A 25,648-nucleotide genomic window follows, 5' to 3' on the forward strand; every position below is an offset into this window, starting at 1 on the left:
TTACGAATGTTAATCATTGTTAATTTGTGAAAATAACGTTTAATCTTAAAAAAAGAACGTTAATTATTTAGAAATAGCAACAGTGCGTAATAATTGGTTTTCGGGAGTTGTGCATTGACTTGATTTAAACGTTAATCTAGACCATAGAGTACGGAATCTAGGGTTTGGAGCAACGATCCAAGACTCACGTCAACTAGACTAGGATTATACTTTTTTGACCTAACCAAAGAAGAAAAACCTTAATATGCATTTTGGCTTGAGTAATACTTTCATTATTCCCACAAAACACAGTCCTCATTCATTTTTAACGTAACATCATTTTATTGTATAAATTGAAACTTTTTATTTTGTTTAAATTTGTTGCAAACTTGTCATTCATAAAATTCGAACATAATAAAACTTCTTACTTATCTACGATAATCATTTAGATGATGATAAAAGAAATAAATGATTTCAAAGATGACATATATTTTGGTAAAATGATGTATCTAAGGAGGTTTTGTCCGTTTGGCTTTTTGCACGTCTTACAATCCCAAGGGGGTTTTGGGAGTGGGCGAGAAAGAACGCTGGAGTTTGCTGTGTTTGGTCAGCGTAGGGTTTTATTTTCCTGTTTTGGACGAACGACAGTTAGCTAAGCCTTGGTTGACGAGAAACACAAAGGAAACCCTAATGGAGGTTTTATTCATTACGATTAAAATATTGCCAATTTGTGTTAATTTCTTTAGTAATAAATTGGTGTAAAGTCTACATATAGTCCAATATTTGAATGGACAGAGTGTTTCATCATCTATTCGGATTCAAAACCTCCTCCTTGTAAAGTCTTCACTCAAAATTTTTGGAGAGTGACGAAAATCTTGAGGAAAAATACAGGACAACCAAACAGCTGCTTTGCTTGGCTTTCCAGTAACATGTCATGTGCTTATATTCTTTTATAATTTGATATATATATATATATATACACACACACATATATATTCGTTTTTTCTCTTTGTTTTAATTTTCTATACTGACATAGAAATACTTTTCATTCAAATAAAAGGAACAATATGAGATAAAATAATAAAAAGGCTTGACCTACAAAAATCTGAAAATGCATTTCTACCTGCTGGATAAGGAGAAGAAAGCAATTTAGATGCCCAACAGCATCAAGCTTACTTGATGTGTGCAGCTAACAGGCACCGAATAATTGATAATTCAATGTGGTTTAAACAACAATAATTTGAAGTATTGGGCTCGTTTGGAATGTTTTTAAAATGACTGAAAACGTTTTTGATAAGAGTGTTTTTTGAACTAATTCTTAGTAAAAATGCAAATGAATTTTGAAAAAGCACTTCACATAACTGGTAATCTTGCAGGAAGCACTTCAAGTATAAAAACACTTTCACTAAAAGTAGCTATTTTAAAAGTAGTTCCAAACAAGTGGTTATTCTAAATTTTTCACGTTTTTTAATAAATATATTATTATATCCCCCCCTCCCCACAAAAATAAAATTGATAATTCAATGTTAACCCTTCCAATGGAAATGTCAGGTAGCTTTTAGGTCATACCATTAGAGCATCTTCAAGAATCAAGAATTGAGAATCAACTCTATAATTTACAAGGAACAAATGAATGTATCTGTCATGTTATATGCGACTAACATCTAATGAAACATAATTAATACAATTTCTGTCTATGAAGTTGGAACCTGATAACTAAAGAGAAATCATGATTTCCATGAAGATTGAGAATTATGAAGCTGAAGAACAAGCACAAAAGGGGAGAGAGAGAGAGAGAGAGAGAGAGAGAGAGAGAGAGAGAGAGAGAGAGAGAGAGAGAGAGATAAGAGTGAAAAGCTTGTCATGCACGCTTGTATTTTTCTGATCTGCAAAATCTTATCTTTACAAGTAGTTGAGCAACTATATATATAGCTATACACCAGCTTAGTCAATACATCAGCAACTATAAAGGAATGTGAAGCCCCTTAGTCAATACATCAGCAACCAGAGCTTCTGTGGGAATATAATGAACTTTCAAATCTCCTTTTGTACTCTTTCCTTAAGAAAATGAAAATCCATGTCTAAGTGTTTAATCATGGTATGAAAGACCGGATTAGAACACAAAACTAATGTGGAAAGATTATCACAATGCAGCAATGGTGCAGAAGGAAGAAACACATGAAGATCTCTTAAGACCAATCGTATCCAGGCAATATCAGCTGCTGCATTTGCTAAAGTTTTATATTCAGCCTCTATTGAACTGCGAGAAACACTTCCCTGCTTATTTGATTGCCATGAGATAGGATTAGAACCCAGAAAAACGATATATCCAGTTGTAGATCTCCTAGTATTAATATCAATCACCCAATCAGCATCACTATATGCATATAGTTCAAGATTCTCAGCACCAGAATAAGTAAGTCCACAAGTTAGTGTACCCTTTAAGTACCTTAGAATTCTCTTCACCAAACAAAAATGAGCTTCAGTAGGAGTTGTCACAAATTGGCATGCATAGTTAACAACATTTGCAATATCTGGCCTAGTAAAGGTCAAATATTGCAATGCTCCCACCAAACTCCTATACATAGTTAGATCATTAAGAGGATCTCCTTCATCTTTCAATACTTGAGTATGTGGTTTACTGGGAGTGGAACAAGGTCTGCAATTCACCATTCATGCCTTGTTAAGAAGATCAGTTACATACTTTGACTGATTGAGAAATATATCCCCATTCTCTCTATAAGTAACTTGAAAACCAAGGAAATAAGTCAACTTTCTCATATCTTTCATGTCAAACACACTAACCAAATCATCAATGATTGTCTGGACTAACTTGAAACAAGAGCCAGTGATGATGATATCATCAACATAAAGTAAGAGAATGACCACATCACTGCCAATGACTTTGACGAATAAACTTGGATCTGACTATGAAGGTTGAAATTCCAAAGTTGGAAGATAGCTAGTAAACTTATTCCATGCTCTTGGAGCCTGCTTCAGTCCATACAAAGATTTGAGAAGTTTACATATATGATGAGGATACCTAGAATCTTGAAAACCTTGGGGTTGTTTCATAAAGACATCTTCTTGTAATTCTCCATGTAAAAATGCATTTTTTATGTCCAATTGCCTTAATTCCCATTTGTACATTGCAACAAGTGACATAACAAGTCTGACAGTTATATGTTTAACTACTGGACTGAAGGTTTCTTCATAGTCTAAGCCTTGTTCTTGACTGTAGCCTTGGGCAATTAGTCTAGCTTTGCATTAGACACTTTTCCTTCTTGGTCCTTTTTTATCTTATAGACTCATTTACTCCCAATCACATTCCTATTTTCTGGAGGAGGTACTAATTCCCAAGTACCTTGTTTTTGTAATGCAGTAAACTCCTTTGTCATAGCATTTCTCCAAATTTCAGACATAATAGCTTGTTTATAGTGTGAAGGCTCATAGTGTTCATGAATATCAAATACAACAGTAAAACCACTAAAAACAACATCATCAACATGAAACTGAAATTTAATTTGAGTATCAGAAATATGAGCATGATAAGCTACATAATCTTGTCTTTGAATTGCTCCACTTTTTAACCTTGTAACCATATTATGTCCAGAAGAAACAATTGACCTAGTACTTGAAATGACTAGATTATGTAACATAGAATCATTCTCTAAATGCACTGATACATCCCTAGACACATCAAGAGTATGAGAGAGATCTTCAGATGGAAAAGATACCTAAGTTGGAGGGCTTGCATGGATAGGCAATATCTGAGAGGATATAGAGCTTGATAGTAGAGTAGTAAGTGAGTAGTAGCTTATAAAGGAACATTTTCTGAACTGGTAGATGCATTTGAACTTTGAGAAGACAAGGATGGTACTTCCATACTGTAACTATCCACATTATTACCCTGTAGTTGTTCTTTAGACACATGTGAAGTTCCAGGTAAAATAATAGGCACTATTGGAGATGACTTTCTCTGAGAAGTGGAATTATGCAGTGAAGAACTAAGATTATTCTCATAAGATACTTTGAAAGGAAAAACACCTTCATCATGTACTACATGCCTAGACAACAATAACCTCTTTGTAACTCTATTATAGCACAAAACACCTTTATAACCAATTGAATATCCCAAGAAAACACATTGATCACTCATTGCTTGCAACTTATTAGCACTATAAGGTCTCAAATAAGGATAAATTGTTGTACCAAAAACCTTAAGGTTTGCTAAAGATGGAGATTGACCAAACAATTTGGCATAAGGAGAAGACATCTGCAAATTATGACAGGGCATTCTATTTATAAGGAAGACAACATGACTACAAGCATGAAAACAAAACTGATGAGGTAAAGAAGTAGCACTTAATAAGGTGACAACAGTCTTTATGACATGCTTATTCTTTCGTTTTGCTAACCCATTTTGTTGGTGTATATGGACATGATAGAAAATGTAAAAATGCCATGTGATTGTAGAAACTTTTGAAATAAACCACTCATATATTCTCATCCCCCATCAGACTGTAAAAACTTAATAGTGGTTTTAAATTGATTCACAAAAAGAGCATGAAATTTAAGAAACACTTGATACACATTACATTCATTCACAAAAGGGAAAATCCAAAAAAACCTTGTGCATTCATCAACAAAGATTACATAGTACTTGTAACCTTCAACAGACAACGTGGGTGAATGCCCCTATACATCAGTATATACTCTTTCAAATGGAATACTTGACTTATTACTGTCACATTCCGCCCCGGGCTCCTACCACATCCCAGGCTCGACTTCATCGTAGCACGATATTGTCCGATTTGGACCCCGATCACGCCCTTACGGTTTTGTTTTTGGGAACTCACACGAGAACTTCCCAGTGGGTCACCCATCATGGGATTGCTTTCGCATAAACTCGCTTAACTTCGGAGTTCCGATGGAACCCGAAGCTAGTGAGTTCCCAAAAGGTCTCGTGCTAGGTAGAAATAGGAATATACATATAAGGCTTACAAGATCCACTTCCCTAGGCGATGTGCGATGTTACAATCCACCCCCTTAGGGGCCCAACGTTCTCGTTTGCACACTTCTGGCCAGGAATTGGCTTTGATACCAAATTGTCACATCCCAGCCCGAGCCCCTACCACACCCCGAGCTCGACTCCATCGTAGCACGATATTGTCCACTTTGGGCCCCGACCATGCCCTTACGATTTTGTTTCTGGGAACTCACACGAGAACTTCCTAGTGGGTCACCCATCATGGGATTGCTCTCGCGCAAACTGGCTTAACTTCAAAGTTCTGATGGAACCCGAAGCTAATGAGCTCCCAAAAGGCCTCGTGCTAGGTAGAGATGAAAATATACATATAAGGCTTACAAGATCCACTTCCATGAGCGATGTGGGATATTACAATTACTACTAGAAGAAAATGGTAATCTAGACATTTTCCCCTTTATACATGCTTGAACATATCTAAGGATGAACGTTAACACTCACAGAAATTGCAGAATCCTTAAGCATTTTATTTTGAACTTCATTTGTTGGATGGCCAAGCCTATGATGCCATATAGAAGTTTTCACAAGTTACCCCAAAAGTTCTTAAGGTGTAGTACCCAAAAGCTTAGAATACTTGAAGAATTGTTGCTGAGGAATGTAATACAAGCCAGTATTACTACTCATTCCTCTTAGGATGATTTTCTTTGTTGCCTTATCCTGCTTTCAAAAACCAAACTCATCAAGAATAACATAACAATTGTTATTTTTACATAGCTGATACACAGATAGTAAACTAGCTGTCACATCCCGACCCGGGCCCCCACCACAACCCGAGCTCGACTCTGCCGTAGCACGATATTGTTCGCTTTGGGCCCTAACCACACCCTCACGGTTTTTTTTCTGGGAACTTACACGAGAATTTCCCAGTGGGTCACCCATCTTGGGATTGCTCTCGCGCGAACTCGCTTAACTTCGAAATTCCTACGGAACCCGAAGCCAGTGAGCTCCCAAAAGGTTTCGTGCTAGGTAGAGATGGGAATATACATATAAAGCTTACAAGATCCACTCCCCTGGGCAATGTGAGATGTCACAATCCACCTCCCTTAGGGGCCTGGCGTTCTCGTCGGCACACATCCGGCCAGGGATTGGCTCTGATACCAAATTGTCACATCCCGACCCGGGCCCCTACCACAACCCAGGCTCAACTCTACCGTAGCACGATATTGTTCTTTTTGGGCCCCGACCACACCCTCACGGTTTTGTTTCTGGGAACTCACACGAGAACTTCTCAATGGGTCACCCATCCTAGGATTGCTCTCGCACGAACTCACTTAACTTCGGAGTTCCTACAGAACCCGAAGCCAGTGAGCTCTCAAAATGCCTCGTTCTAGGTAAAGATGAGAATATACATATAAAACTTACAAGTTCCACTCCCCTGGGCGATGTGGGACGTCACACTAGCAGCCAAACTAGGAACATGTAAGACCATTTGCAATGTTAAAAGTTTAGATGAAGTTGGAATTAAACCCAAACCAGTGTTAACAATAGGAAGCCTTTCACCATTGCCCACTGTTATTCTTTCATTGCTATCAAAAGGAGTAACCAAAGTCAAGTTATCCAGATCAGTAGTCATATGGTGTTGGCACCAGTGTCCAGCACCCAATTTGGTTATGAAAAAGAAGAAGCAAAGCTAGATTGAGCAATAAGAGCAACATGAGTAGCAATTTGGTGCAGTGTGACCACGCTTATTGCATATCTGACATTCAAGAATTAATGTAGTTTTTTTTTTGGATAAAATGGAATCGATTAAACCAGGGCACAGAAGCCACAAGAACAACAGAAGCCTACCCAGAGGCAAACAGCAGAGACAACCTGGTAATGCAAGGGGATGAAATACCCAGACGCATCAAACAACAACCCGCGTCCCCCCTCCCATTACCAAGCAAACTCAAGGAGGACAAGGGAGTCCATCATTACATAAAACATGAACCAAAGAAGATGGAGGCCTATTGACCCAAGTAAAATCACACATCTCCCTATTTCTACGCGACGCCAAACAATCCGCCGCCAAATTGGCTGATCTTGGAATCCAAGACCAGCGACAGTCTTGAAAGGAGTTTCCAATCAGCTTACATTTCGTCAACACCGGAAAAGCCTCCCACCTGCCATTTGAAGTCTTACCCATAAGGTAAGAAATAGAATCCTGGGAATCAGATTCGATCACAATCAAATTAAATCCCATAGCTACACCCAACTCACAGCCGTGGCGGATCGCAATGGCCTCAGCCACTGCCGCAGAATGCGCAGCAAAGCAACCTCTCCTAGCCGCGATAAAGGTTCCGGCCGAGTCCCGAACCACAACCCCCGAGAAGCCCGAGTTTGTACCCTGCTCCCAACTTGCATCGACATTGATCTTAACGAACGGAGGAGGTGGGAGACACCACCGGGCTGGCACTTGAGCAGCTGGGTTGGGCATGGAAGGTCTAATCACCTTGTTTCTGGAAGCTTCACTGAACGCACTAACAGAGGTGTCAATGGCAGCAAGCACATTCCTGGGGTTAATAGATCCATTTTGAAAAAGGAAATTGCATCTACTCTTCCAAATGTGCCAACACGTAAAAGCCACATAAGATAACACCCGAACCATCTCAGCCTTCGAATTCAAAGTGGTATTAGTGATGTTGACAAGCCAATTCACCCAAGAAGAAATAGAACTACGAATAATTCTGTGACTCAACATCCCACCGAACCAAATCACCTCAACCCACGGGCAGAGCAGAAATAGATGTTCAATGGTCTCCTCGTGGATTTGGCAAATAGGACACAGAGGAGATGGCGCCACCAACCTCCTAAAAAGGCCCGCCAACGTTGCCAGCGCGTTATGAACCGTCTTCCACAAGAAAACACGAAGCTTCGGCGGGGTATTAAGATTCCAGATGGCTTTCCATAACTTACCAGGAACAGTCACGGAGGAGGAGGAGCCAAAATTGACCCTTTGCTCACGCTTAGCATGCACACAGTGGTATCCCGATTTAACCGTATAAAGCCCACAACGATCAAAAGGCCAAACCAACCTGTCATCCAAACAAGGGACCCCAATTTGAGTCTCCTGAATGGCGACAAACTCAAATGCCGAGATGAAAGGTTTAAGGAAGTCGATATCCCATCCATCATTTTCAGGACTCAGTAACCTTGACACAGGAGTATTCCTACTAACCTGAACATCACCTCGAGGAAGAGGGTGCCCAACTGGGAGAGTGGGGAGCCACCTGTCAAGCCAAACCCGAACCTCTTTACCATTGAAAATTTGCCAATGGGACTCATTCAAAAGAAGATCCCGTCCTGAAAGAAGGCTTGACCACGCCCAGGAAGCACGCCCACCACGCTTAGCATCAAGGAAGGAACAATGAGGGAAATAGCGAGCTTTCATAACCCGAGCCCAAAGAGAGTGTTTATCATGAAGCAACCTCCAACATTGTTTTGCGAGCAGGGCATCGTTGAAATCTCTGAAGCTACGAAATCCCAAACCTCCCTCAGCCTTCGGTAAACCCATAATATTCTTAGAAACCCAATGAATTCGCCTTTTGTTTCCTTTATGGCCCCACCAGAAATTTGAAATGATAGAATCAAGTGTTGGAAATGTGCCCTAAAACCAATCATATGATGATACTTTACGGACATTTCAAATGTTAAACTAATCTAGTTTAACATATAAAGGGCAAAGATTATTGTTTGAGTCGTCTCATATAAATGTTATATGCTTAAACGATAAAGTCCAAGGAATATGTGATTGGGAGAATGCAATCTAATGAAGTTAGATTAATGAGACCATTCTTTCGTAGACACTTCCTAAATGTTCCTGATCATAGGATTACCAATTGGGCATTGACAGTCCGTTAAGATCAGTACGTACTGTGTCTTCTCTCAGGGAGAGTGACTAGTCTCGAGTCATTGGTGTGTGTGACATCAAGACAAGTACGTAGGTGCTCAATAAGAGAATGAGTTCACTGAACGTGATCAACGAAGAGTTCTTATATTCCATGTCACATGAGAACTCATGGTTGGGATAATGCAAAGTAGTCCTTTGACCTGAGGCATCACAGTTGTCTTGTGGTTAAGTCCTTAATCTTTGATTATGTCTAATTCACCCCCTCGGGGTGTCACGGCATCGTTGGGGTTAAGCCACTTAGCTATGGAGAGAAGTGAATGCGCAACAAGGGATCTCTAACCTTCAAACAATTGAGGGAGAATACTCTATGATATGATTTGGAATCTCTGGCCAGAGTATGAATGAGATTGGGGAATGCGTTCCAAATCACATTCAAGGAAATCATATAAGCAAACGATTCACATTGGATAGTAGACATGAGTAAATAAACTATCATACCAAACAATGTGGTCAAGAGTATTAGATTAGAGAAGGACCGTATTGCATTTGTAATCCCGAACTGAATAGGTTCTCCACCTCTTCTGATTAGCTTGGGTAACCATGATATGCTGCTAGGTGTCACTCATGGTTTGTGGAAGCCCTAAACGTGTGTAATCACTAAAGGGAGAATTGAAAATAGTTTCAATTCACAATCGATGTAAAATGGTTTTTAATCGCCCACTACCTCGCTAAAAGGAACCTAATGGATCGCACACCGTAAAAGGTAGAGATTGGAGATTAAACGGAAATGAGTAAGAATGATTAAATGGTTTAATCATTTATTTATGGCAAGGATTAATTAATATGTTAATTAATCAAACGAATAAATTCGTTAAAGACTTCGGGATAGTTTTGGACCTTAAAGCCCAATGGGCTTCGAACGTCAAGCCCATTAACTTAAGTTGTATGACAATTTAATGAATAAAGATTCATTAAAGCCCAAAAGCCCAAACATCCCTAAATGGCCGGCCATATTAGATGAATTAGGGTTTTGGTTGTTTAGGTTACTTAAAGAAGTGACTATATAAATGACTTTATAGCCAAAATTCATTAAGGAAAGATTAAGGGTTTATTTTGGGTGAAAATGGGTGAGAATTGTCTCTCCATTTTCTCTCTAAAGAGGCCAACACCTTGGAGGGTACATCTAGCAATCCTACTACTCCAAGGTCACTCATTTTTCTTCTACAATCAAACCTTGGTGAAGAGACTTAGAGGTTCCCTATTTTGGGAACTTGGAGAAACCTATTTTTCCATCCAAATCCATGGATCTAAGAAGCAAGGAATGAAGGCCCTATCTCTTTGGGTGATTAGCCTTTGCTTATGCAAAGAGGAATCTACAAAGGTAATAATTTCAACTCACTTTGTTTTGAGTTGATTATTGGTTCACCAATCTACTAGGCTTTGAATTTCATGGTAATGTTTTGTTTTTGAGTGCATGCAAGCATGATTCCGCCTTTTAAATGTTAATTGCATGCTATATGATGTTGCTCAAATGAACATGTTTTTCAAAATAAATCCTTCATCAAGCTCATTGCAAAAATTGGCGGGGAATTTAAAAATATTCATTGGGTAGGCCGGGATGGCTTGAATCACCGCTTTAATCAAAACTTCTTTTCCTGCCGAAGAGAGAGTTGATTGCTTCCATCCCTGAACTTTTTCCAAAACCCTGTCCTTCACATATGCCAATCCCCCCTTCTTAGACCTTCCCCATATGGTGGGCACACCTAGATAGCATCCCGGAGTCTCCACCGTAGGCATCCCCAATATACCAGCAAGTTCCCCTCTAAGAGCACCTGGAATATTAGCACCAAAGAACACACTGGACTTTTGCAAATTAACCTGTTGTCCAGAAGCCAGACAATACTCCTGGATGAGACTCCCCAAATTAGAACAATTCTTCTTATCTGCCCTCAAAAAAATTAGGGTGTCATCCGCAAAGAATATATGAGAAATGCACGACCCCATAGGATTAAATTGAACACCATTGATCATTTTAGTATCACTCGCCTTTTGAATTAATAAGGATAAAACTTCACTAACCAACAGGAACAAATATGGAGAAAGTGGATCTCCTTGTCTAAGGCCACGGGTTGGAGCAAATTTCGACCCAGGTTGGCCATTCAGCATGATAGCAAAGTTCACAGTTGAAATGCACCCCAAAACCAGGTTACGCCACATAGGAGCAAACCCCATCTTCTCCATAATTGCCATCAAAAAATCCCACTCCACCCTATCATAGGCCTTGTGCATGTCGAGTTTAATCCCAAGTTCAAATTTCCGCTTAGCTTTCCGAGACTTGAGAAAGTGGAATAGCTCATGCGCAATGCCAATATTATCCTGTATTTGTCTTCCCGCAACGAAAGCATTCTGCGAGGGAGAGATCAGATCCGGTAGCAGGGGCTTGAGCCTGTTTGCCAGAATTTTTGATAGAATTTTGTACGAATAGTTGCACAGACTGATTGGCCTAAATTGGGAAACAGATTCCGGGTTGGGGACTTTTGGGATCAGAACAACAAAAGTAGCGTTGATTTTAAGGGAGCTGCCATTTCCATTCCAAATATCCTCAATAAAACCATTGATCTTCCCCGCCAAATTCTCCCAAAAAGATTGATAGAATATGCCCTGGAATCCATCCGGGCCAGGAGCCTTTAATCCCCCCATAAGCATCGCCGCATCTTTAATCTCCTCCATTGTAATCGGGGCGACGAGGGATGCGTTCATTTCAGTAGTCACCCTATGAGTAACACAATCCAAAATAGACCCCCAATTCCTAGCCCCCACCGAAGTGAAAAGGTTAATAAAATGGTTATCAATGGTGTCCCTCACCTTTCTTGGGCAGTCAATCCAAGCATCATTTGAATCTTTAATCTTTATCACCTTATTTCTCCTACGCCTCTGTAGGGTGGATTGATGAAAAAAGGCCGTGTTGGCATCTCCTTCTTTCAACCATTTCACTCTGGATCTTTGTTGCCAAAAGCTTTCTTCTTGGCTCCAAAGTTTGTCTACACGGATTGAAAGCTCCTCAATCTGCTTACCATTCTGACCCCAATTTTCTTGCAGCTTCCCCAACTGGGACATCATCTCCTCAATCTGCTGCCCCCTATACTTAAATTTTTTCCTGCTCCATCTCGAAAGCGAAGAACGGCAGTCATTAATTTTCCTGATCCATTTCTCCATGTTTCCACCCGCACACGGACTCTCCCAACAATTCTTCACAATGCTCCTGCACTCAGGATCCCTGACCCAGAACGCTTCGAACTTGAAAAGGCGTTTACCCCTTCCCCCTCTTGGCTCCCTTTGAACAATCACTGGGCAATGGTCTGATCCCAGGACAACACCATGGATCAGCGAGGAATTAGGCCAGCAATCCTGCCACTGCTTATTTATCAACCCACGGTCCAACATTTCCTCCACCAAAGTTCCATTACGAATTCCACGCCAAGTGAAAGGCGGGCCATTGAAATCCAAATCAAATAACTCCATTTCCCTCATAAAGTCATCCAGATATCTGTGACGATTGGACCTAGACTCCGAGCCTCCTTTCTTCTCCCATTCCCATAGATACTCATTGAAATCACCTCCGCAAATCCAAGGAATGGTAGAGGGATTGAAGTCGTTTAACATCCCGCTCCAAAAGACCGCTTTCTCAGCTCTATAAGAAGTACCATAAACTCCAGTGAAACGAAAAACCACCTGAGAATCCTTACACCGACATTGGGCATCAATATAGTGCTTCTCAGAGTCCACTCCTTCCAAAACAATCGAGTCATCCCACCAAAGGCTTAGACCTCCAGCCTTGCCAATCGGAGCAACATTAATGCCATTCAAAAAACCCATCCTCCTTCTAACACCGTCGATTCTATGATCTTTCATCTTCATTTCCGAAAGAAAGATCATAGAGGGCCTATACTTCCTTATTAACCCATGAAGGGCTCTAACCGCCGTGTCCGACCCAAGACCACGGCAGTTCCAAAACAAGTGAATCATGATGTCCTTGCGGCTGTTGAAGGCCAGCCGCCACCACCTCTTGAATTATCTCTCGATATCTTCACTGCACGAGTGGGTTTGCATTTTTTCAATGAGGTTTGATTCAGTTCACTATCTCCGTCCTCCGCTCCCCGCTTCGTAGTGCTACAATCGGCTTCCCCGTGCTCAGTATAGTGGCGAAGATTTTTATCCTCCCTGTATCCCACCAAATGCGATCCGGTATGTTGAGACCGTGCCACCCCAGGTATCTCTTCCAGAGTTACAGATGAATTCCTGGCAAACTTGTTAATCATTTCCATGAATTGGGGTTGAAGTGATCCCCCGTGATTAGTCGTAAATGGATTATTCACATTCACAATCCATTGTGTCGGCTCTCTTGGCACCCCCAGCTTCCTATTTGCAAATCTATGCCAGCGTTTTGGGCTCTCCTTACTACCACCGTATTCCGCCAATTTAGATGACCCACTGAAGAGTTCCTTCGTAATCACATTTCCCCCTCCTTAATTTGCCCACTGTGCGACGAGCCAGGTCCCAACCCACTTCTTCTAGTACCCGCCCTTCTCTGAGCACCAAAACTAATTGCCACAGGATTTTGTGTCGTCACTATATCCCTTACTGGCGCCGTTCTTGTCCACTCGCCATAGCCTGCTGCCCCACCCTTCGTAGGTTCGAATGCACATTCCGTATTCGCGTGACCTATTCTCCCACACCGATAGCAAAAATCTTGAAGTCTTTCATAGCGAAATTCAATCCAAGTGTCCTCGTTCTTTCCCCGCGGCAGCCAGCATCCTGCAATGAGGGGGTTATGACTATTCACCATAACCTTGACTCTGAGAAAGCCTCTGTTCTTTGACAGATCTTCAATCTCAACAACCTCCCCAATCTCCTTGGCTATTCGTAAGGCATTCTCCTTTGAACTAAGGTAGAGTGGAACCCCTCTGATCTGCACCCAAAATGGCAGGATTTCCATTTGAATTTCTTCCAGAGCCAGATCAAGAGGCCATCTTTTGACAGAGAAATTCTTCTTCATAACCGCCCATGGAACTTGCTGGAGGATTTTTGATGCTGTGCTCTCATCTTGAGCATTGATTAAGAACATATTATCCTTGACCCATTTTATATCAACCTCCCCTAACTCCTTCCATGCAGATCTAAGGATGTTTCTCACTCCCCATCTATTGAGATTCCTGTTAACCAAAGCCATCCCCACTAATTTTACCCCATTTTCCATGGTCGTTAAATCCATGGTCCTTTCCAAATTAACTACCAGTTCCTCAACATCCTGAGTCGTCATTTGTCTTCGCTTGCCTTTATGCCACAGATCAAAACTCCCACAAGTAGAATACAAGTAGATCTGAGTTTCACCCCCCACTTTTTTGTACTGAACAGATCTAGTTCCTTTTCTCGATTCCGCGAATTGGTGGTTGTGTTGCAGATACAAAAAGACCAGAATAATAAATGAGGTTTGCAAGTACCTGTTCTCTGCCCTTTTGCTATCGGTGCCATTACTTCCAGATCTGATGGAATAAATGTCTGTCTTTTCCTTGGTCGACTCTGGTAGTTGAGGATATTTACTGCTTCTGAGATGGTTGGAGCATTTATGCGTGTTGTGTTCAGCCGATTCTTCAGATCTATATTTAACTCTGGCAGTTTCCTTCCTCCAGTTGTCGTCAGGCATAGGAATTAATAACCCTTCCATCCCCCTACATCAGCAGGAAAGGCCACCAAACATATTCCAGAAAAGCAGAAAATTCCTAAAGTAGAAAGTAAAAGCGGAGTATCCCTTTTGACACAGCACGGAGAAGAACCCACTCACAATGGAGGACTCTCACCAACGGAGAGAACGACTCTCACCAACGGAGAGAAAAAGAGCTTTATTCCTGTAGTTTTCAATTGCCCCAGGTCATTTAGTTTTGGAACCATTGTTGCCATTCCAGTTCTGCCAAGTAGAACTTCCCTTTGAGCCAGAATTAGAACCTCCATGATTGCTTGAATTTCCAGAGAAAAAGTTTGAACTCCCAGTAAACCTCCCAGAATTGCCACCATTATACCTTGGCCTGTTATTAAACCTTCCATTATTCCCACCATAATTTTGATAGCTTCTCTAACTTGGAAAATTGCCATTGCCTTGTTGATGAAATTGAGGCAAGTCAGCTTGAGAGACATTCCCACCAGTTGATCTGGAGACACAATTCTGAGACGCATTATTAGATTCATTAACAAATCCATATCCACTATTGAAATATTGAGAAGACCCCTGAGAATTAGAAGCAACATTAGATGATTCACCCTGACAGTACATAGCTGACATGGGAAAAGTCAATGTGGATTGTGATTCCTCAGCTGTTCTTTCAGCAGACAATAATTGTGCTCTAAATTCTTTTAAAGAAATTGGAGTCTCTCGAGCAACAATGACAGTACGAATGACGTTGAATTCTGCAGGCAAACCAGCTAAAGCAGCTACAATGAGATCATTGTCTGATACTACTTCCCCAGTTGCAGTGAGTTGATCTTTAAGAGCTTTGAGTCTGAGCATATACTTCTCCACAATATCAGCACCTTTCTTGATAGTGTGCAATTCTGTTTTTAAATGATTGATCCGAGCCCTAGAAACTGTAGCATACCGATCTTAAAGATTTGTCCAGACCTCATGAGTAGTCTTACATCCTACGACATACTCCACAGCTTCATCACCTAGTGTGGCCAGCAACAAACTAACAAGAGCTCTATCTTGTTTTATCCATTCCTTATAGGCTTGTGTAACCTCAGTAGTAATTCCACTATCCTCAATAAAGACAAACTTAGGATAACAAACTGAATAACCATCAAAATGATCAAACAGATCATAACCATCTTGATAGCATTCATAGCCATTATGGTAATTATAGCAACACACCACTATGGATCAAGCACACACTTCTTCCTTCTGCAGAGCTTCGTGCTCTAATTTTATCAACAGGCTTCATGCTAAGAAAATTAATTCACCACACACAGACAAAATAACAAATGAATTATAGAAATCAAATAGTTTCGTGCTTAAATTACTCAGATCTTCACAAACCTCAACAATCAATTGAAGGCTTCGTGCCCTAGAAATTCACCAGATCAATCATCGCCTTATACTTCTCAATAAATTCCAATTCGTATACATAATGCACAAACAAATCTTATATATCAGAGAGCTTCGTGCTCAAAATTCTCAGATTCAACAAAAAATTCAACAATCAATTAAAGGCTCAGTGCCCTAGAAATTCACCAGATCAATCTTCAAGCCACAATTCAACTCCAACAATAGAGAACTCCTGAAAAATCCATAAAGATCTATCATAACTACGAAGAATTGGCAGAGAAGCATAAACCTGATTCGCACAACACAACTTCAATCATTCGACGACAAAAAAAAATTGAAGCGATCCAATCAGATATCGGCTACATTGCACAACGAATTCTTCCACTGCTTAATCAGAAAACCAGGATCCTCATCTCCGATTTACTGAACCAAAGCTCTGGATACCATGATAACTAAAGAGAAATCATGATTTCCAAGAAGATTGAGAATTATGAAGCGAACAAGCACAAAAGGAGAGTAAAGAGAGGAAGAGAAAAGAGTGGAAAGCTTGTAATGCACACTTGTATTTTTCAAGGGGTGTGATATCCACACACCCTTTTTTACTTCTCACACACCCTTCTAATTTTCGACTATCGGATCGGATGAAATGAAAAAGATCTAACGGATAGAAATTAACAAGGGTGTGTGAGAAGTAAAAAGGGGTGTGTGGATAGCACAACCCTTTTTTAATCTGCAAAATCTTATCTTTACAAGTAGTTGAGTAAGTATATATATAGTTATACACCAGCTGTCAAAACTTAGTGACTAAGCTAACTAATTGTTGACATGTGCACTCTAACAAAACTAACTAACACTTAGCCATTCCGTTAACAAACTAACAGAAATGATTTACACTGTTAATAGAACCATACTTCTGACTCACAAAAATTCCATACTTCTGACTCAAAAAAATTTCCATATCTTTGATGTACGTTTAATACCATACTTCTGACTCATAAAAATTTCCATATCTTTGTTGTTTTCTTGTTAATCGTTAATTACGTACGATCCATTTTCTTACCATGCATGCATGTTTACTTTATGAACCTCATATACTGTTTATATAAAAAATTTAGCTAGCTAGATGGTTGCCACTTATTAGATTTAGAGGTGAAAGAAGATGATAAGGGTGAAGCGTTAAACAAAATTCTCACACTCCTCTTAAAACTCCTTTTTATTTTTTTTATTTTTATAGTTTTTGTTAACGCATGGTCCTTCTTGACCTCGATAGGCCTAAAGGAACACCAGCACAAAAGAAGGTTAAGGCTTGAAGAACTTGGAAAGATGAAGCCGAGCCCTTTAAGAGCCCATGGCTCTAGATGTCCTATCAACAAGTAAGTCGAGTGCTTCCTAATAATGTACTTTCTGACCGATAAGGGGCAAGTTGGTGCACTAACAGCTTTGTGGCACGAGGTCCTAGGAATAGAAGGTGGGCCTACTATAGCATCAACTCTAAGCCATGTGACGGCTAATCGAGTGGATGAATGCCTACAAAGGGACGTAAAGACTAACAGATAGGGCGCTCGGGTACAGGTTTACACCAACCATAGGGCTAAGCAAGGCACTAGGTCGCGTCGTCCCAAAAAAGGACGCAAGTGGACCTGCACAAATGTCACCTCCTTGCCACATGTCAGCGAAAGGGCGGAGGGACAGCTAGAATGTCAAATATATGCATTCGGCACATAAATGCAAATGAAGTGATAGATTTGAGCTCAGAGACTGATGGCTCAGAAAATGGCCTATATAAGGAGGACAAATATTCCTTAGAGAGGGTCGGACGAGTTAGGTGAGAAATTAGATTGTATTAAGTCGAGTGCTATACGTAGCAAGGCAGTATATCTATTCAAAAGACTCAATGGATGTAATCTAGTTTTGAGGGGTGAACCACTTAAATCATGTTGTTCATTTTTTAATTGCAAATCTCGAGCCCACTAAGGACCGACACATGACTATTCTAGTTTTTATTGACCTCACCAATTTTGAGTGTAAATTGCTTTTAGACTGAATATATCAAAGGAGAACCAATGAGTAGAAGAAGACAATAATCCAAAGGGTAAAAGTATTAGGACAAATTGGATTAATGATCCTCGTGGTGATAGAGTGTTCGGATGATAGCCCATGTGGTAAAAAAATTAGGATTTAAACCCCCGTGGTGAATAATGTTAGCAAATTTAACCCAAAAGTAACATTTCCATCCAATGTCCGTTAAATAAAGGGATAAATATGTAATTTTGTCCAACCACGCTTCCTTCTGTTCACGTTCTCTCTTCATCTCCATTCTCTCTCTAATCTGTGTCTCCACCAACATTTTCAAATGAATAATGAATCCCCGTGGCAATTCCAATCCGACGATAAATTTTGCAAATAATCTCAATTCTAAATTTTATTAATTCATATTTTTTTAGAAATTTCAATTGAATTGTTTTGAAATTGAAACATAATGCGGAGAATTGGTCTATTTGGATGACGATGGTGGAGAACCGGCCCTCCGTCGCCATCTTCGGCGTCTGGAGACCTACAAGCTTCATCAATGGAATTGTGAGAGATGCAAAGACTTCTTCGGCCTCCAACGTCTTGTCTCTCACCTAAACCCTAAACATCTTGTCTTTTCATGGGTAAGACTAGAAACTGTAGTCCCACGAAGACTGCAAATTTTGGTTCTCTCTGCTCCTCTTCCATCTCTCTCTAGAAGTTAGAAAAGTCGCACGCACACACAAACCCAAATTCCCAAACCCAAGTCAGAGTGTTCAGAGCCCAAAGTCACACGCACCTTCCCTTCTCTCTCTCCTCTCTCTCTAAAAACCAACCAGAAAACTTCAACAAAAAACCGTCTCTCTAGAATTCTGGAAAAACCAGCTTGAAATCCTCGGATACCGTTTCCAGGTTATCGGGTCTGACACCCATTTCACCAAGTATCCATTAAATACAGAAATAGGTGTGAGAAATTTGAGAAAATGAGACAAATTAGATGGATGGATACTTGGAGGAGACCGACTGGGATTTGAGATTTGATTTGGTGAAACGCGATCTTCATCTGTTTGTGATCGCAGGCGACTCTTCTGACTTTCAATGCTGCGTTTTTACAATTTTATCCCTACATCTAATTGACATTTGACAGAAATGTCAGCTTGGATTAAATTTGCTATCAATCTCCACCACAAGGGTTTAAATCCTAATTTTTGTAGTATAGGGACTATCTTCCGAATACCATGTTACCACAAAGATCATTAATCCGATTTGGCCAAAGTATTATCACTACCCGAATGTGCATGTTTTCGACTTAATAAACTTTATGGCTCGTTTAGCACTATTTTTAAAACAACTAAAAGATAATCAAAATCGTAAATGTCTCTTGAAAAAACATTGTGACGCATGCATTTGGATTAATTGCTCTGTTTTGCACATTTAATAGTCAAACGAAAAGGCTTCCCATTAACGTTTGTTAAATCATATAACATGTACTATAATTATATTAATTGCTCTGTTTTGCACATTTAATAGTCAAACGAAAAGGCTTCCCATTAGCGTTTGTTAAATCATATAACATGTACTATAATTAAATCGTATCATTCTGCATTTGAAAAACACAAAGGCCGACGTCACCTTTGAACTCCATACCGAAGAAGTTGGGCCTTCACGTTGTTTGGGTCCTATGGCCTCGCGGCCTCTGCTAAGCTCCTCTTTTCCCTTGGTACCATTCTCTCTTCTCCTTCTCCTCTACCATGCTAATATACCCAGTAGGGGCCGGTAATTGTTATTAAAACTTGGGCCTAACAGGAATATACAACTAAACACCAATCATAACCCAAGAGTAACCAAGAGAAACCCTAAAGCCCAATATTCTGATAAACTTACCAATATAAAAGAAAGAGACCCCAAAACAAAAAATTTTGGGTTTCAAATGAACGCCAAAATTTGGATACAACGGGAGGTATATCTGAAACGAGAGGGATAGAAAGATAGGATATATCCTAATTACAAGGTACAATCTCTCCACAAGACGACTTAAAAAGTATTTGCTTACTAGTATCCTCTTGCTCCTTAGACATTAAGCAGTTTTGGCCACAAGGTCCACTGTGAATAATGAGACCAGATAATAACTTGCTCAAAAGGCTGGAACCCTATAAATGTTTTTCTTTCTTTGATTTCCCACTTTCCTTCAATTAATTTACTCAAAGTTGACCAAGAGTTGCTATATGATGTTCATTGCTAATCAATGGGGCCTCAATGATTACCACTATCTTTTTCTCTGTGTAGGATATGCTCCTCTATTGAAATTTGAAAATATTATGTTTCAAAACAATTTTGTTAGGCTATAATCGTGAGGAGTTTTTTTCAAATTCAAAGAGAATGAGCTCAAAGGTTTTTATTAATTACTAACGATATATTTACACCAAACAGAAGAAGAGGAATTTCAAACAATATATTTACTCTCTATAGGAATAACTCTATCAGTCTCGACATCCGTTGTATTAGAAGTTTGAATATTAAATCCAAACAAAATCATCTCCTTCCTGGAAACTGGTAAATTGGCTGCATTAATACGGATGAGGATCTTCTCCGGATCATCTTTGTGAGGATCCTCTCTAGGTTTTCACATCTTATCTATTCATCGTACATCGTGCGACCAACTTTCATTAGAAACTGTTTGTGTTTAATTTCAAATTAAAAAATTAAAATAATTTTTGACTGCACGATGTATGATGAATGGATAAGTCGTTTGGATTCCTAGGATCCTCACAAAAAGAATCTAGATGGAATCCAAATCCCATTAATACCTCCCGATATGCTATAACATCTCTCCGTCCATTGGATTAGAACTCAGTTGGACCCAACTATCGTTGCAGTTATTACTTTCAGGGTTTATGTAGTAAAATTTCTGTTTGCAGTATTTGAATGAAATCGAGAAAATATATGTTGAGTCGTTATGTCTAAAGCTTGCGTCCCATTGAAATCGTGCCAGGGATTATCTGCCTGGGAATTTGTGTAACTGGCTAAATAGTTTGACTATTTGTACATGCATAGTTTTGTAGTTTCCTTATGTTTCCTAATTCTAGTTGCTTTTCAATGCTCATTTCCGCGTTTGACATATAATTGTTGGGGTGTGATATCTACACACCCCTTTTTACTTCTTCTATTCTTTTTTGGTTTTCGGCGATTGGATCAGATGAATTGAAAAATATCAACGGACAGAAATTAACAAGGATGTGTGAAAAGTAAAAATAGATATGTGGATAACACACCCCATAATTGTTTCATTATATTTACTGTGAGTGCCTCCATCTCCGAGAAGAATAAACATCTAAATATTTAGCCAATTCATATACTGACTGTTTATTTGTTTTCTTTTTTGGTTCTCTCTCTCTCTCTCTCTCTCTCTCTCTCTCTCTCTCTCTCTCTATATATATATATATATATATATATATAGGAATTAAGGGAAGGGATTCTCATTTAAAAAAAAAAAAGGATATCCTCTTGACTGTTAGATTTGACTTTAATGAAATCATGTGGTCGAGAGATTTTGTGACTTGTGATTTAATCTCAACCATAGAATTTCATTAAAGTTAAATTTAATGGTTAAGAGGGTGTTCTCATTTTTTTTGAAAAATAGGATCCCTTCCCTTAAAAGTCATATATATATATATATATATATATATATATATATATATATATATATACACAGAGAGCTTAAGGGAAGGGATCCCCATCTTTTGAAAAAAATGGGGATTAGGTGTGGGGCCCACTTCACATCTAATTTCAACGATCCGAATCGTCTATTTTGTTAGTTTCGATTCATAGATCATCCTTGCAAAATATTAGCTAAATTGGAAATGTTTAAGACATCTAATTGGGTTCAAGGAAATGAACGAATACTTTGTTATATAAGAAAATATGAAATTTGATATTGATAATTAAATAGGCAAATGGTTTCGGATTGAATTGAATTTTTGCAAGGATGATCTATGAATCGAGACTAACAAAATAGACGGTTCGGATCGTTGAAATTTGAGGTGAAGTGGGCCCCACACCTAATCCCCATTTTTTTCAAAAAATGGGGATCCCTCCCCTTAAGCTCTCTGTATATATATATATATATATATATATATATATATATATTATGTTGTTATTGTTTTTGTTTATTGGTTGGTATTTAACAACGGAACCACAAACAAAGTGGAAGAAGTCAATGAACGAAGGGCTGCTGGCTCTGGGACTAGACTCACACCTGAAGAAGAAGAAGCCAAACTTTGATATGGTCCTTGTGAATCTTGTGGAAAGGAGAAATACCACGCGACTAAAAACTGCCCTCTGGGTATTGTGAGGAATTAATAGATAGAATGCAGTGGAGACAAATGCATTTGTAATTTCTAAGTTATGTCAGTCTTTTAGAACAAGAAGTCTTCTTATTAAATAAGTGTCGTTGTGTTTGGTGGTTTTTAGTGATGATATATGATCAAGATTCAATGGCGACCGGTTTGGTGTATTTTAATGAAAAGTTTGTGTGAATTAGCATATGATTTATGCTTATATTTGGAAACAATACTGGTTGGTGAATGTTTGTCGGCGTAGTAATCATCTACAATTTTTCAGTAATTTGAGTTTTGAACTTTTGAGTGTGATTCCTTTGTCTTCATTGAGGAGGCATTTTATGGGCATTGAGGGGCCGTTGAATGAGATGAAGACGGATTTGTTTACTAGACTAGTATGACTATTGGACGTGTTTTTGTATGATGTAAAATATGAAGCTTAACGTAGTAGAAATTTTAGCGTATAGATATCCGTATGTGACACCTATACATATGAATCCCACTGGGTGTCTTATGCAAGAATTTCACCTAATTTAGACCTATGGTAAGGCCTCTGGCGGGTGGAGGACTTACCTATTAACTACATTGAAATAATTGAGAATTGAAGAGAAAATCAAGAAGGAAGATGAAGAAGGATGAACACATAGATTTTAGAGAGAGAAATATGATTTGTATTAATTGAAAAATGAAGAATACATAATTCTGTTTTTATAAAAGAAAACCTAACAACTCTAATCAAATACTAACAAACTTACTAACTGTATTGCTAATTGTATTTCTAACTGTATTGCTGACTTGTACCCTTAATACTTCCCCTTAATCTCAACTGGGGAAACCCAGTTTGAGTTTGGAAGAACATCTGCAATAATTGCTATGAAACCAAAAAACAGAACACAGAGTTGAACAATATGCAATCTTGCAATCCCACTTCATCCACCTTTCAAATTCATTCCATGTCTAGAACAATATGGCAAAAAACCTTGCATTCAGCTACCCTTTAATTGCCTTCTTTCAATCTAGTTGTTGGTAGTTTACCTTTCAATATTGTTCTACTTTGCAATCTTGCCCTCCTGGCAATCCTCTTCATATATGGCAGAAAACCTTCAAGTGGGCAAATTAAGAAAGTAACTTGTGTGTGACAGAATCCCTGCAACACTCATCCCTTGCAAACTAGGTCGGTGGTTAAGAGGTCAATTTCATGAACTATGCCGCACACATCCAAAAGTCCAATATTCCTTTACCTTTCGCAAGAGCTTCAATCAAAGAACAACCTCTTATAAAGTTGTAACACACTCTCATGCCAGTTATCACAATTTCTTGCAGGATTACCCTTCGTGGGATTTACCGTTAACAACATCATTTAACATTGACTTCGGCATTCAAAACAGAAAATTAACAAACTATAGTGTGGCATCAGCCTTAACTATAGTACAACGGGATTGCCCTTTGTGGATTTTACCAAAAAACAACTACTCTTAACAATAGCATCAGCCTTCATAATTTCAACAGCAAAAAATCAACATCTATGTAGGATTACCCTTCGTGGGATTTACCTACTCACATCACGAAATTACTCTTTGTGGGATTTACTGTTAACAACTTCTTCTACCCTTCGTGGGATTTATCTACTCACATCATGGAATTACCCATTCGTGGGATTTACTGTTAACAACTTCTTCAAAATTCATCGTATAACTTGACTTATAGTAGATAAATGCTAACAACTGAGCTGGTTAGACTCAAAATTATATGCTATGATAAGGAAAGATATTGCACAAACTCCTCTGTAAGCTCCAGAACAATCTTCTCAAATATCACATTTCTCAGTTTGGCACAAACCATAATCCGAATAGTCACAAACTTGTACAAGCCAAAGAGTTGTATAAAAAACCAAACCCAACAAAAGAAACAAAGCATAATTTCAGTGAAGCAGAGAGACGAGAATCCAAAAACCCATCTTCAAAACCATCAAAACCCATCTTTAAGATCACACCTTTCATTCACATTTCACGACAATTCACCTTGTTGATTCCCAAAAGACTTTCAATTTTAACATTGCTTGACGCCATATCTTCACCAATGAACACAGTTTCAACAAATGAACAATTTTTTTTTCCAGAATAAAAAACTAATACACTCTTGGCACTCGGTCTTCTTGAGTGTAAAATACCCAACAATCAATCAAAGAATCAATCTTTCAGTAATGGCAATCAACCTTCATTTTCTTTTCAATCAATTAATGGCAATTGGCCTTCCAATTCTACGAATCAGTAAATGGAAATTGACCTTAATACACAAATTAAAACAATTTTTTTTTTCACTGAGACAATCAAACAAACAGTTTAAGTGTAGAATCTTCAGTTCTTGAGCGACAAAACCCATAAAACACACTGGAGATCAACAACCATTCAAGATAGCACAACGGAAGTAGCAATGACCAATATTCTTGAATCCAAATCCCCCAAATATCACAAACATTGATCTTGAAGCAAGGTCCTGAGCAGTGTTCTAGCAGGCATCGATTCAAGCTCTCTGGTTGTATACCTCTAAGGCATAATATGAAACCTCACAATCTTCTCGAGCAAAGGGGAAAGATACACTTCAAGCTCCAAGCTTGGCGGAAGAAAGATTGTCACAGGCTTCAAACCTTTATGATCTCCAAGAATCCGATCAAGAACAAAGTTCAACCTGACAGAGAAAGAAACGAACCTTCTCGAGCCCAGTAAACAGATGATATGGGACCATTCGACCATGTTCTTGGCATCAGGAACATCAGAAACCATGTTGGAATTGGAATCACAGGCCGACGATTGGATAATATCCCAACCCTGATTAACATTACTCTGATCCAAAGTGGAGAACGGAGTAGAGAAATCTCTGATCACAGTCAAGAAAAATCAAACCAAAAGTAAAATAATGATCACGGAAGCACCCAGAAACTTATCCGAACATCTAATGAAAATTTGAAAAGAACTAAGCTAGAAACATATGAAAAATAATAGGAAGAGGAACCACCATAATCCATGGCGTGAGCCTGGCGGCTCTAATACCATGTTAACTACATTGAAATATTTGAGAATCGAAGAGAAAATCAAGAAGGAAAATGAAGAATGATGAACACAGAAATTTTAGAGAGAAAGTTTAGAGAGAGAAATATGATTTGTATTAACTGAAAAATGAAGAATACACAATTCTATTTTTATAAAAGAAAACCTAACAACTGTAACCAAATACTAACAAACTTACTAATTGTATTTCTAACTTGTACCCTTAATATTACTCACCCACACCTTTTGGGATCCCACTGTGACATGCTTGACTAATGTGTGTGAAGTTTTTGGCATGGCGTC

General features: G+C 39.0%; 1 protein-coding gene across 1 annotated transcript; it reads right to left on the reverse strand.

Annotated features, from left to right (window-relative positions):
* Positions 1 to 1,823: 1,823 nt before the first annotated feature.
* Positions 1,824 to 14,580, reverse strand: LOC139190330 (uncharacterized). The gene has a single exon (XM_070810364.1). The coding sequence runs from the start codon at positions 14,578 to 14,580 to the stop codon at positions 13,366 to 13,368; it is 1,215 nt and encodes a 404-aa protein (XP_070666465.1). The 3' UTR covers positions 1,824 to 13,365.
* Positions 14,581 to 25,648: the final 11,068 nt, after the last annotated feature.

The sequence above is a fragment of the Malus domestica genome, chromosome 13, assembly GCF_042453785.1.
Source record: "Malus domestica chromosome 13, GDT2T_hap1".
In the NCBI taxonomy this organism is placed as follows: domain Eukaryota; kingdom Viridiplantae; phylum Streptophyta; class Magnoliopsida; order Rosales; family Rosaceae; genus Malus; species Malus domestica.

Coding starts and splice junctions, on each gene's coding strand:
- LOC139190330 (XM_070810364.1), bottom strand. CDS start 14,580: ATGGAAGGGTTATTAATTCCTATGCCTGACGACAACTGGAGGAAGGAA.